This window comes from Conger conger, chromosome 12 (genome assembly GCF_963514075.1).
Source record: "Conger conger chromosome 12, fConCon1.1, whole genome shotgun sequence".
Lineage (NCBI taxonomy): Eukaryota > Metazoa > Chordata > Actinopteri > Anguilliformes > Congridae > Conger > Conger conger.
In genome coordinates, this window is record NC_083771.1 from 19,661,828 (window position 1) to 19,674,114 (window position 12,287).

General features: G+C 45.6%; 1 protein-coding gene across 8 annotated transcripts in view; it reads left to right on the forward strand.

Moving 5' to 3' along the window:
- Positions 1-12,287, forward strand: part of ppip5k2 (diphosphoinositol pentakisphosphate kinase 2) — a 40,825-nt gene that overhangs the window by 9,643 nt on the left and 18,895 nt on the right. For all 8 annotated transcript variants that reach the window (XM_061215957.1, XM_061215958.1, XM_061215959.1 and 5 more), the window contains exons 6-21: positions 1,913-2,067; positions 3,211-3,312; positions 3,599-3,760; positions 4,290-4,411; positions 4,689-4,790; positions 5,589-5,675; positions 6,100-6,175; positions 6,268-6,377; positions 6,994-7,079; positions 7,428-7,553; positions 7,939-8,060; positions 8,370-8,552; positions 9,208-9,349; positions 9,983-10,206; positions 10,630-10,757; positions 11,823-11,937. In XM_061215957.1, coding sequence (XP_061071941.1) covers positions 1,913-2,067; positions 3,211-3,312; positions 3,599-3,760; positions 4,290-4,411; positions 4,689-4,790; positions 5,589-5,675; positions 6,100-6,175; positions 6,268-6,377; positions 6,994-7,079; positions 7,428-7,553; positions 7,939-8,060; positions 8,370-8,552; positions 9,208-9,349; positions 9,983-10,206; positions 10,630-10,757; positions 11,823-11,937 — 2,042 coding nt within the window. The remainder of the gene's footprint in view (positions 1-1,912; positions 2,068-3,210; positions 3,313-3,598; positions 3,761-4,289; positions 4,412-4,688; positions 4,791-5,588; positions 5,676-6,099; positions 6,176-6,267; positions 6,378-6,993; positions 7,080-7,427; positions 7,554-7,938; positions 8,061-8,369; positions 8,553-9,207; positions 9,350-9,982; positions 10,207-10,629; positions 10,758-11,822; positions 11,938-12,287) is intronic.

Consider the following 12,287-nt stretch of genomic DNA (forward strand, 5'->3'; position numbering starts at 1 on the left):
GGATTAGTGTGCTGGAAATGGACATGGTTAATATCGGAAAAGGGAATATGTGTATTCCCAGGAGGATGGTTTTGTGTTGACTCACTGACAGCATGTGGTGTGCTACGCCTTGGGTTGTTATGATAGCAGGTTAAATATGTTGTGCGTTGTCGGAAGTTTGTTGATGATAGCAGGTTAAATATGTTGTGCGTTGCCGGAAGTTTGTCGATGATAGCAGGTTAAATATGTTGTGCGTTGCCGGAAGTTTGTCGATGATAGCAGGTTAAATATGCTGTGCGTTGCTGGAAGTTTGTCGATGAACACATGTCATAATAAAGTTGCTTGGGTTAAACAGCCTGGGGCGAAACCTGCCGTTTAATCTCGACTGAATGCAATTTTGGTGCGTCGTCAAATGCAGTTAATAAAGACTTGTTTTGTTTTTCTTTACATGTTCATTGTTCCTGTGTTTAACTTTGGTCTTGCCGACATTGACCAAGCGTAATCTAAACTTGTATTTCAGATGTTTTAGTATTGAACCCAGATTTTATGCCATTTTATATCAGACATTGATAAAGTGGGTAAAATTCTCAATGCACATGGAGTAGTAACATTAACCTAGTAACATTTCCTAAAAATATCTAGGTTACTGTATACTGCCAGAATCCTCAAATAGTGCCGGTTTGAATCCTTTCTTTGGAATGCGCTTCACGTGTTCACGGCACCTCTCCTGATGACCCCAACACACAAAACGCGACACGGGACAGACCGAAATAGAACCACGCTTTAAAGAAACGGCTGCTTCAAGGCTGGAATGCGCTAGCATTTATAGCTAGCGTATAGACATGTGTATGTACAGTGCATGCCACGTCTGTAGCCGTGTAAACGTTGTCCGTGTTTGGTCTTCGCATTTTGCCCTTGAGAGCCTTCCTTTTTATGGGTGTTTCACTATCCCCCTGCCCCTCCCCCTCCCCCATTTTATTCAGATGGGGAGAAGGCAGACAGCATTGCTGGGAGAGGGTTTGGGTGTGTGAAGAGACAATGGGACCCCTGATCGCACATGGGGTGGGGGGTGGGGGGTGGGGGGTGGGGGTGGGGTTGCGGTTGGTTGAAAAGCTAATAATATTGGTGGATCTTGTGTGTTATGAATAGGTTCTCTAACTTCTCTCTAGACTAGGTGTGTCCCATCTCATCGGAAAAGGGCCAATGTGGGTGCAGTATTTGTTTTAGCCCTGCGCTGTGTCACCGGACTACTTCAGAGGTGTTCTGCTACTACTATCAAGGTTTTTATTGACGGCCGCGATTGGTTCTAGTTCAATCATCGTATTTCTGGGATCAAACAAAAACCAACACCCACACCGGCCCTTTTCAGATAAGACACCCCTGCCCTTATCTGAAGCATGTAATGAATTTCTGCTTTTACAGTTTTCTGCCTCTTCTGCACTCAAACAGATTTTGGGCATGGTTGGCATAAAAGAAGATTATATTCATGGAGGGAGGGTTGCGAGGGGGGGGAGGATTAAGTGAATTAAATTTGGAACGTTATTCCATATAATTTTTACTTTGTACATTGCGTGCTTTTCCGTGTCCACTCGATCACAGTTTGAAGGGTTTATTTCTCCTCCTTGCCAGTTTTCTCTGAATTGGCTCCTTGGCGACAGGAGAAGAGGCAGAGAGGTTTAAGTTTCAACAATGTCATTTCAAGGGAACAATTTTACAGAAATGTGTCATTTGTGTGCGTCTCTGTGTTTCACCATGTCTCTGTCTGCGTCTGTCTGTGTGTCTCTGTCTGTTTGCCCGTGTGCGTGTTTACCTGTGTGTGTTTTTTTTTAACCTGTATGGACCCTTATGTGTGTTTGCCTGTATGTACCCTTGTGTGTGTTTGCCTGTATGTGCTTGTGTGTGTGTTTACCTGTGTGTTTACCTGTGTGTGCAGAGTGTAACCTGGTAGAAGGGGAGGACCACGTCGAGGTGAACGGGGAGGTCTTCCAGAAGCCGTTTGTGGAGAAACCGGTCAGCGCCGAGGACCACAACGTCTACATCTACTACCCCACCTCCGCTGGGGGCGGCAGCCAGAGACTCTTCCGCAAGGTGAGGGCACGCCTAGCGCCAACGTATGAGGCCTTTTCAGCGGGTTTACAAAGTTCCCCCGGCTGGACAAAGGCTATCGAACCTGCAGAGCTGGCCAGGCCAGTGTTCCACACGGGTCACTAACGGATTGTTCTCAATCACGTGACGGTTTCCTTGACGACGATGTTTGGAGGGCCAGCGGCCATAGCAACACATCCATTTTTGTGGTCAAACTCAGAGGTTAAACTAGGCCTAGATGAGATGGCATCCATTAAAGTATTATGATGGTGCCCAGTCAATATCAGTTTTCATATAGAGGTTGGATGGTTGACCTGTAACAGAAGAAAACAGATCTCAGGGGGGTAACTTCACTGCTGGAGGAAAACTCTGCAACCCTCTGTAGGACTGGGTTGCGCTGGCTGTACTTCAGATCAAACGTAGCCTAGTTACCTATAACTTTAAATCCTACCAATACTCTTGATTTATGCATCACTAACATAAAAGCAGTGACACCACGGAAATAAGCAATAACATGACTAACAATCCTAAATGGCCTACACCTACACTCAGCAGGTGTAATCGCATAGTCACTCACTAACGGTAAAGCATATTTTCTGCACACAGCATCATTTTTCCTGTGACACCATGGCATTTTGCGAATTGGTATTCGTGTATTAAGGGCAATCCAATCCGTATTTTCAACCTGCCAAGTATCTATTATTCTTTTAGTTCATATCGGTCTGTCATGAATACATTTTATTTTTGTGTAACTTTTAATGCCATTTGTATATAGCTATTTGATGACACCAGAAAAGCACTTGAGCTGCGTTCCTCTTAAAAGAAGCTTGACTCATTTGTATTTATCTGATAAGCATGAATCACACCATTGCTTTCTCTGCTTTGGCTCGTTGGCCAGTTGTAAATAATGACTTGCCCTCAGATAACTTCAGTAAGTGAATGAGTTCTTTGAATAGTTCTGGTCCTCTGCCTCTATGACACACAAACTGGCTCCGTATAATCATTGCTGCAGAAGACCAATAAACTCTTAAATACTTGGATAAGTAATAGCAGCTAAATAAAAATTAAATAAATAAATCTTAGCAAACAAGCTCATGTGTGAGTGTTGTGTTATTTTGATGGTTATTTGTCTGCTGTTTCTTCTAGATTGGCAGCAGAAGCAGTGTGTACTCTCCAGAGAGCAACGTTCGCAAAACGGGATCCTACATTTATGAGGAGTTCATGCCCACAGACGGGACCGACGTAAAGGTGCGTAGCCACACTGCGGCAGTACCTCTGATTTCAGGAGCGCTTCAGGAATCCAGGTGTAGTTTGTGACGACCGCCAACGGTTGGCCAAGAGCAAGGCTCAAATTTGAGGGGGGAGGGATGTATTGAATAGGACAGGCACATCAAAATGCGTTTGTGATTTATAATTTTTTGTTTGTGCTTGAAGTGGTGAGTTCAGTGCTACCTGTATTCTACCTGTACAGCTTATTTTCAGATCCCGCGGCGCTCATCTTGTCCCTTCCCACGATGCTTTGCTCCTTCTGTAGGTGTACACGGTGGGCCCGGACTACGCTCATGCGGAGGCACGGAAGTCCCCCGCCCTGGACGGGAAGGTGGAACGGGACAGCGAGGGGAAGGAGGTGCGGTACCCAGTCATCCTCAACGCCCGGGAGAAGCTCATCGCCTGGAAGGTCTGCCTGGCCTTTAAGGTAACCTGGGGCCAGAACACCGCGCACGTTCTGTAATGCGTTTACGCGCTCTGATTTAAGGCCATGATTAAAGCCTGCCTTAATCCCCATCAACAGCTTGTGTGCCTGTAGGTACAGGCAACGATTTAAAAATAGCCTTCAAAAGGGGAATGGGGACCCAGAAGAAATGACTTCATACATCTAGATTAAAGTGTACTGAAAGATCTGATTATGCGACTGATTGATTGGTCAGTTCTAAAGGGGATGGAGTTTTTTGTGTGCTGCATAAAGATTAAAGATGAGTAATTATCTGCAGTATTTGAAAAGACCTTACCTAGTTTGAGGCTGCCAGCCTATATCAAAAGTAACATTTGGCACGTTGACCATGTAGGGCATACTTTATCTTTTAACGCTGTGTTTAAAAAAAAAAATGTGTGAAGGTTAATCATTTTGCAGCTATGGAATGGAAAAAATGACTGATTCTATGAACATAGCTCTTGATTCTCTGGATGTACTGTGCCTCTTTGCAACTTTTCACTGCGTTTGGCAGCAAACGGTTTGCGGCTTCGACCTGCTGAGAGCCAACGGGCAGTCGTACGTCTGTGATGTAAATGGGTTCAGCTTTGTGAAGAACTCCATGAAATACTACGATGACTGTGCAAAAATATTAGGGTAAGCATCCAGATGTGCCTGTCGTACCGTACGAGATCAGACTCCGTCTGGGCGAGACTGTTCTCTTGCATCATATGTACGCTGTGTTCTTTTAATCGTGTGGCTAACGTCAAAGTGTGCGTGTGCGTGTGCGTGTGCGTGTGCGCGTGTGCGTGTGTGTGTGTGTGATCCACTGCATTAACTTACGACTGTAACTTCATGTACTTACAGTTCAGACATTGTGAATATGGTCGACGGGCTGTATTTAGCAGTGAGTGGTGGTATTGTTTCTCTGCAGGAACATCATCATGAGAGAGCTGGCCCCTCAGTTCCAGATCCCCTGGTCCATTCCCCTGGAGGCAGAGGACATCCCCATCGTCCCCACCACCTCTGGGACCATGTGGGTACACCCCGGTCCTCACGCTCCCTTAGCCTGGAGAGCAGAGGTGTCAAACTCAATTCCCAGGGGGGCTGCAGTGTCTGCAGGTTTTTGGGGTTTCCTTCCAATCAGCTGTCAATGAAGGCCTTGAGAACAAGGTGTGTGGATTCTTTAGCCAATCAATGACTTGAATGAACCACAGGTGCCGAGGACATCCAAAAAACCAGCGGACACTGCGGCCCTCCAGGGCTGGAGTTTGACACCTGCATTGTAGAGGGAGGAAGGGCACTGCTACTCAAATCTGGCCTGTCAAGGCCAATAGTATTGGTGGTTTATTTTTCTACCTCATAGTTAATGGGGGGTGACATGGCTCAGGCAGTAAGAGCAGTCGTCTGGCAGTCGGAGGGTTGCCGGCTCGATCCCCCGCCCGGGCGGTGTCGAAGTGTCCCTGAGCGAGACACCTAACCCCCAAATGCTCCAGACGAGCTGGTCGGCGCCTTGCATGGCAGCCAATCGTCGTCGGTGTGTGAGTGTACAGCGCTTGGATAAAGGCGTTATATAAATGCCTGCCATTTACCGTTTACCATTTAATTTGTCGATGAACGCCTCAATGGCCAGGAATCACACTCACCCGCTGTCCCAGGTTTAGAGAGGAGGAGCGAACAGCAGCGCCATTGGGACTGTCACCAAAATCCATACCTTCTGTGCTCATGTTTCAAGTGTTTTTCCCCGACCGTTTGTTCTGTGGCAGTCGTACTCGTCCCACACGCAGGAAGCTGTAGGCATTGTGGGTAACGCTCCGCTCTCCCCTCCCCTCAGGATGGAACTGCGCTGTGTCATCGCTGTGATTCGCCATGGCGACCGAACGCCCAAACAGAAGATGAAAATGGAAGTTCGGCATCAGAGGTAGCGGTCGCTCCCGTGTGCCCAGCGTGGGCGACTGGTGACTCTGCAAAATGAAAAAAGCGAAAGCTCTCCAACTGGCACGCGGACAAGCCCCAGTCACATCCATTCACCAGCACAACCACCGCTATTACTAAAATAAGCCTGTGCGCATTAATATTTATTTCAGCTGACATTTCAGTGGAGCTACTGCTACAGACTGAACCTATATCCTTGCAGACTGACCCCATGTAGGAGTCAGTCAGTATTGGTTAATACAGCTGTGGAGTAGATTCAGCCAGATTAAGTAGATTTACTCAATTGGAACACTAGCACACACACTGGCCATTTGTGAGTACTGCACTCCATAGGCTAGGGTGACATAATATTGATTTTTATTTGATGAAATCTAATGTTTGCTGTTATCTCATGTCAATGTTTCTTGTAGGTTTTTTGATCTGTTTGAAAAATGTGACGGGTACAAAAGTCGAAAACTAAAGCTGAAGAAGCCAAAGCAATTGCAGGTAAAGAAACTATATTAACCATGCACCTATTGTAGCAACTCATAGTATTATGAGGAAAATATATATTTTACCTTTTTACATTTTAATTTCAGGAAGTTCTGGACATTGCGAGGCTACTCCTGGCAGAACTCGGACAGAACAATGACTCAGAAATTGAGGAAAGCAAAGCCAAACTGGAGCAACTCAAAACTGTCCTAGAAATGTGGGTGGAGTTTTATGCTCCTGTTATATCAATATACGGTGGTGACAACCTACGTGGTAATTTAGAAATGTAACAAAATTGTCATTGCTGTTCTGTGCATCTTTACACCTCCTGTTGCCCTAAGGTTGAAAAATGACCCTATCCTGAGTTTAACAGCAGTGAAAACTCCTCAAATTACTTTTTTTCACCATAAAATTTGATTACTTTTCTTGGAGTGCACTACCAAATCTACCAAATCACACACTACTAAATCTAAACGGTCTCTTTTTTATTTTTATAAAAGAAAAGTGCAAAAGTGTACGAGGATAGTCTTATGACTCTAATATGGCAATTATGAACTCAGAAGGAATAATTGCATTTTAAACACAGCATCCATTTTAAATCTATTGTGGCAAAGAAAACAATTACGGTGTTCAACTTGTGGTGTAGACTGAAGAAATAGTTGCTCTCGACTGTGGTTATTCACCGATTTATTGCTGAATTAAAGGTTGTTCACTCATGATAATAAAGAGGCTTTCTAACCTGGGCTCCGATGAGGCTGGGCATGGGGTACATGTTCAGTTCCCCAAATATACATATGCACATATTAACAGCCTTATGTTCCGTACCTTTCCAGGTATGGGCATTTCTCTGGCATAAATCGCAAGGTTCAGTTAACGTACCTTCCACACGGCTGCCCAAAAACCTCAAGTGAAGAGGAAGGTAAGATTGTCGTCATGGTAAATTTGCATTGTGCTTCTTTATCTTAAAATCGTACCCACATGAGCTCCAACAATTTCTGTGGCTTTGTAGTACTAAACGTTTTACATCCTATCAGTTCACATGGCCTGATCGTTTCTTGAGTTGCTCTGAGCACAGGACCAATAACAGTGCTCCAGGGTTGAACCTGCGAGTTTCTGTATCAGTAAGGCTTCTGTATGAAGTGCCAGATTTTCTAAATTACAGTTTGCTTCCGCCCAAGCATGGACTTGGCAGGCCAGAACAATGCTCGCTGGAGTCGTAGTTAACTGTTTTTTGAGACAAGGCCATGGTTTCTTTGTTTGTCCTCAGACGTGCGGCGGGACGACCCCTCCCTGTTGCTGGTGTTGAAGTGGGGGGGCGAGCTCACCCCCGCCGGGAGGGTTCAGGCTGAGGAGCTGGGCAGGGCCTTCAGGTGCATGTACCCCGGGGGCCAAGGTAAACCTCAAACACACACACACACACACACACACACACACACACCTGCACACACCTACTGCCCCACCCGTCCTCTGATTTCATTGATTTTTCACCTTCAGAATGGATCACAATATTCTTGAACCCATATTGTTCTGAGTTACTGAGGTAGCTGGTGTAGACAACACATTCCCCTCTCCTGAATTCACTGCATACCACAGATTGACTACAAAGAGATATAATTTACTTAACCATCTCTCCTATGCCTTTCCTATTTATTAGCTTGTATGTTTGCCAGATGCTAGATTATAAGTTGCTGCACATTCAATAGAACGCATGAAATTCTGTAAAGATACAATCTTCAAGGTTGATTTGAGCCAAGATGGCGGCGGCATTGCTGTTGCAGGGGACTACGCAGGGTTCCCTGGCTGCGGTTTGCTGCGACTGCACAGTACCTACCGGCACGATCTGAAGATCTACGCGTCCGACGAGGGGAGGGTACAGATGACGGCAGCAGCCTTCGCCAAGGTCAGTAGTGCCAACGCCACCGAGAGCCAATCACGTTCAGTCAGGGGGAGGGGGAGATGAGGAGGAGGAATTACACAGAGAGAGCCAGAATACACTTACTGTTTAATGAAATGTAGTGTTAGTTAACTACCAGGTATCTGTAGACTTTTTACGCGCACTATTTTATACTTATTCTCTGCCAATCCTGACATTGTAGATGTGAAAGACATGGGAGGTTTGACTGATTTGAGTGGAAATGATGACTGGTTTGAGTGGAAATGATGACTGGTTTGAGTGGAAATGATGACTGATTTCGGTGGCGTTCCTCAGGGCCTGCTGGCGCTGGAGGGCGAGCTCACGCCCATCCTGGTGCAGATGGTGAAGAGCGCCAACATGAACGGCCTGCTGGACAGCGACAGCGACTCGCTCAGCAGCTGCCAGCAGCGCGTGAAGGCCCGGCTGCACGAGATCCTGCAGCGCGACCGCGACTTCACCTCCGACGACTACGAGAAGGTCAGCGCGTCGCTCCGCCCCCCCGCCCTCCGCCCTCCGCCCCCCCCGCCCTCCGCCCACTGGAAGAATAAAACATGTCCTTGAGTATAACAAACCACCGAATGCTTCATAAATTAATTCCCCCCACCAGTCGGTGGTCCTTGGTGATGTGTGCACCTTTGTAGTAATATATGGTGCTTCACGTTCTATGTTGACATTGCAAAGTCTCCTTACAGCTCAAAGCACCACTGTTGCACCAAAAATAAGTATGGGAAAATTGTAGTATTTGTGTGTATTTATCCTTTCCAATGTCATTTAAACACTCTGAAAACGTAATTCTGATTTGAGTGGGAATTTCATTACACTTTTATCTCTGGTCCTCATAAGGGAGGAAAACGAGAAAATAAGCAATCTGTGTCTCTCAAGAGACCGTATCTGGGCCAAAATGGTTTTAAAACCTGCAGGTAAACCTGGCTGCTATGGCTGCACTGTGCTCACCTACAGTGGCTATAAATAAGGCTTCAAGACCATCATTGCATTTCATAAGTGAGGAAAATAATAAGTTGGGGATGTGAATGGAATGGAAATGGATTCATGAATAGGGCCCAACAGTGAGCCCAGTTAGTAAAATGGGAAATGAAATGAGTTTTTCCTCCCCTCCGTTCTCTGGGCACAGCTTGCTCCGACCAGCAGCACGTCCCTGGTGAAGTCCATGCAGATGATCAGGAACCCGGTGAAGACCTGTGACAAGGTCTACTCCCTGATCCAGAACCTCACCCTGCAGATCCGACAGAGGATGGAGGACCCCAAGTCTGCGGGTAAAGACGCTGTGCGGCCTGTGACCTTCGGATAACACGCACACACACTCACACACACTCACGCACTCTCTCACACACACTCACGCACTCTTTCTCACACACACACACACACACACACACACACACACTCACACTCACACTCACACTCACACACACACGCTCGCACACTCTCACTCACACTCACACACACACGCTCGCACATCCCTGAATACTGTGTGTGTGCATGTGCATTTTTGTGTGTCTGTAAGAGTCCAGTCATTTCTGTAATATGGGGAGACATTTGCATGAAAACAGCTTGCTATAAACCAGCCAGTCAAATAGTGTTTGATTGTCTGTTCTACATTTACATTTTACATTTTAGTCATTTGGCAGACGCTTTTAATCCAAAGCAACTTACAAGTGCATAGGTTCTTCCACAAGTCAAAGCATCACATCCATAACTAGGAAAATGCACATGAAATGCTGTTCTAAACATATAGTCATCATAAGTGCAATTATTATTATTATTATTATTTTTTTTGGTTAGACAAGGAGGATAGGGATATCAGAAAGGGGGGCGGGGGAAATCAGGAGGGAGGACTAAGGTAGAGTTTGAAAAGGTAAGGTAAGAAAAGGTTCTCATACCCCCCTCAGATATCCAGCTGTATCACAGTGAGACTCTGGAACTCATGCTGCGGCGGTGGGCCAAGCTGGAGAAGGACTTCAAAATGAAGAACGGGAGATACAACATCAGCAAGATCCCCGACATCTACGACTGCATCAAATACGACGTGCAGCACAACAGCTCCCTGAAGCTGGACAACACCATGGAGATTTACCGGCTGTCCAAAGCGCTGGCCGACATCGTCATTCCTCAGGTGAGCTACCGAATCTCCCGCCTGCCTCTTTAAAAAGAGGAAAAAGCGTCTGTTTGAGCGTGGTGGGGAAAACTAGGGGGACAACGTTAATTAATGGTACTTAAGCCTGTCAAGTAAAAGCGAAGTTGCCCGCAAAAATAATTGCAAATACTTGAATAAACATATATGTCAAAATGTCAGTCAACAGTAAATCATTGACAAAATATGTAACCTGTGTTCAAAATTTTAGAAAAGTGTAATTGACAAAGGTCTTAAATCACCTTAATTAAACATTGTTCATCAACATTATTTAGAAGATTTCCTTGCTTTTTCTATTGTACTACTTTTTAATGTTAGACAGGTTAGGCACATTGAACCTGCCATTTGTGGGTACATTGCAGTAGGCATAACCGTGGTGTGAATGGTTTCCCGCAATGTGTGCAGGAATATGGCATCTCCCAGCCTGAGAAACTGGACATCGCCAAAGGCTACTGTACGCCCCTCGTCCGAAAGATCCGGTCAGATCTGCAGAGGACGCAAGACGACGACACTGTCAACAAGCTTCATCCAGTGTAAGAACCCCGTCAGTCTGCTTAGTCATTATTATCTTAAAAGTACAATAGGTAAGAGTTTTGTGTTAAAACATTGTTACAAGACCATTGTAAATCCCTTCCGATCATTTAAAAAGGCTCACCTATGTGTTGACTCACCCTCTGCCTATGTTTATAGTCCTTAAAATTCAGGTTTCAATATATGCAGTTGACGGGCTGTCACTCTGTACCAAAACATCATATAGCTGTAAAATAATTCATGCTTATTGGTTGAAAATTGCTTCTAATTGCCACAGCCAATGGCATTTCAACGTCAGCGCGTTCACGTACACAGCTTGTAGGGGGTGGGATAAACAGTGTTGTGGTTTGAGGGTGTTTATTGCTGCAATTCCTCTCTTGACCATCCAAAATGACCTATTGTCCCTTTAACGATAGTGATTATTCTGTTCATTTATTTTAACATTGAATGGTACTAATGGGGGGTGGGGGTAAACTGCGTTGTTGTGTATACCACAAAACTAATGGCATCTTATCCTGTTAACCTTTTTCTGATGGTGTACTGTACATTGTGAGATTCTACAACAGCCTTCATTTGTTTTGGCAGATCTTAGTTACTCGCAGTCATGAGTCGCATATGAATGAATTCCTGAGCCTGTCTGTGGGGAATAATGAGGTTGTTCTGTTCCATGTTGTGGCGGCACGGATGGTGCAGTGGGTAGCACTGCTGCCTCACAGCAAGGAGGTCCTGGGTTTGAATCCTGGTCGCCCGGGGCCTCTCTGTATGGAGTTTGCATGTTCTCCCTGTATCTGCATGGGTTTCCTCCGGGTACTCCGGTTTCCTCCCACAGTCCAAAGACATGCAGGTTAGGCTGATTGGAGAGTCTAAATTGCCCATAGGTATGAGTGTGTGAGTGAATGGTGTGTGTGCCCTGCGATGGACTGGCGACCAGTCCAGGGTGTATTCCTGCCTTTTGCCCAATGTATGCTGGGATAGGCTCCAGCCCCCCTGCGACTCTGATCAGGATAAGCGGGTTCAGATAATGGATGGATGGATGTTCCATGTTGCGCTACGTTGGACTTCTCCAGGTATTCCAGCGGAGTTATGTCCCCTGAGCGCCACGTGAGGACCAGGCTGTACTTCACCAGCGAAAGCCACGTCCACTCCCTGCTCTCCATCTTACGCTACGGGGCCTTGTGTGACGTGAGTATCTGCGGCTGTCTTCACCATGGTAGTTCATTTAAAATGTATATCTTTGAGTTCCCAAATCACTTTGGACTATGGCAGGGGAGTACTAAAGTTTGTCAGTGTAACATGAAAGTCATTATCTGAATGTATTTACCCTAATGTTGAAGGATCGCCCAATGTTTATATCTAAAGTCAAGCCATTAACGGCTTATGCTGGCATTTGGGAATTGCTGTACCCAATTAATTTCTGCTTGCAGCCAAATTTATTTATTGTAGTTCTAACGTATTACCTTAAAAATAAATGTGGAGATTATGACTGATGGGTCACATTGTTCAGAAGACTGAATTTTATTATTTATGTGGAG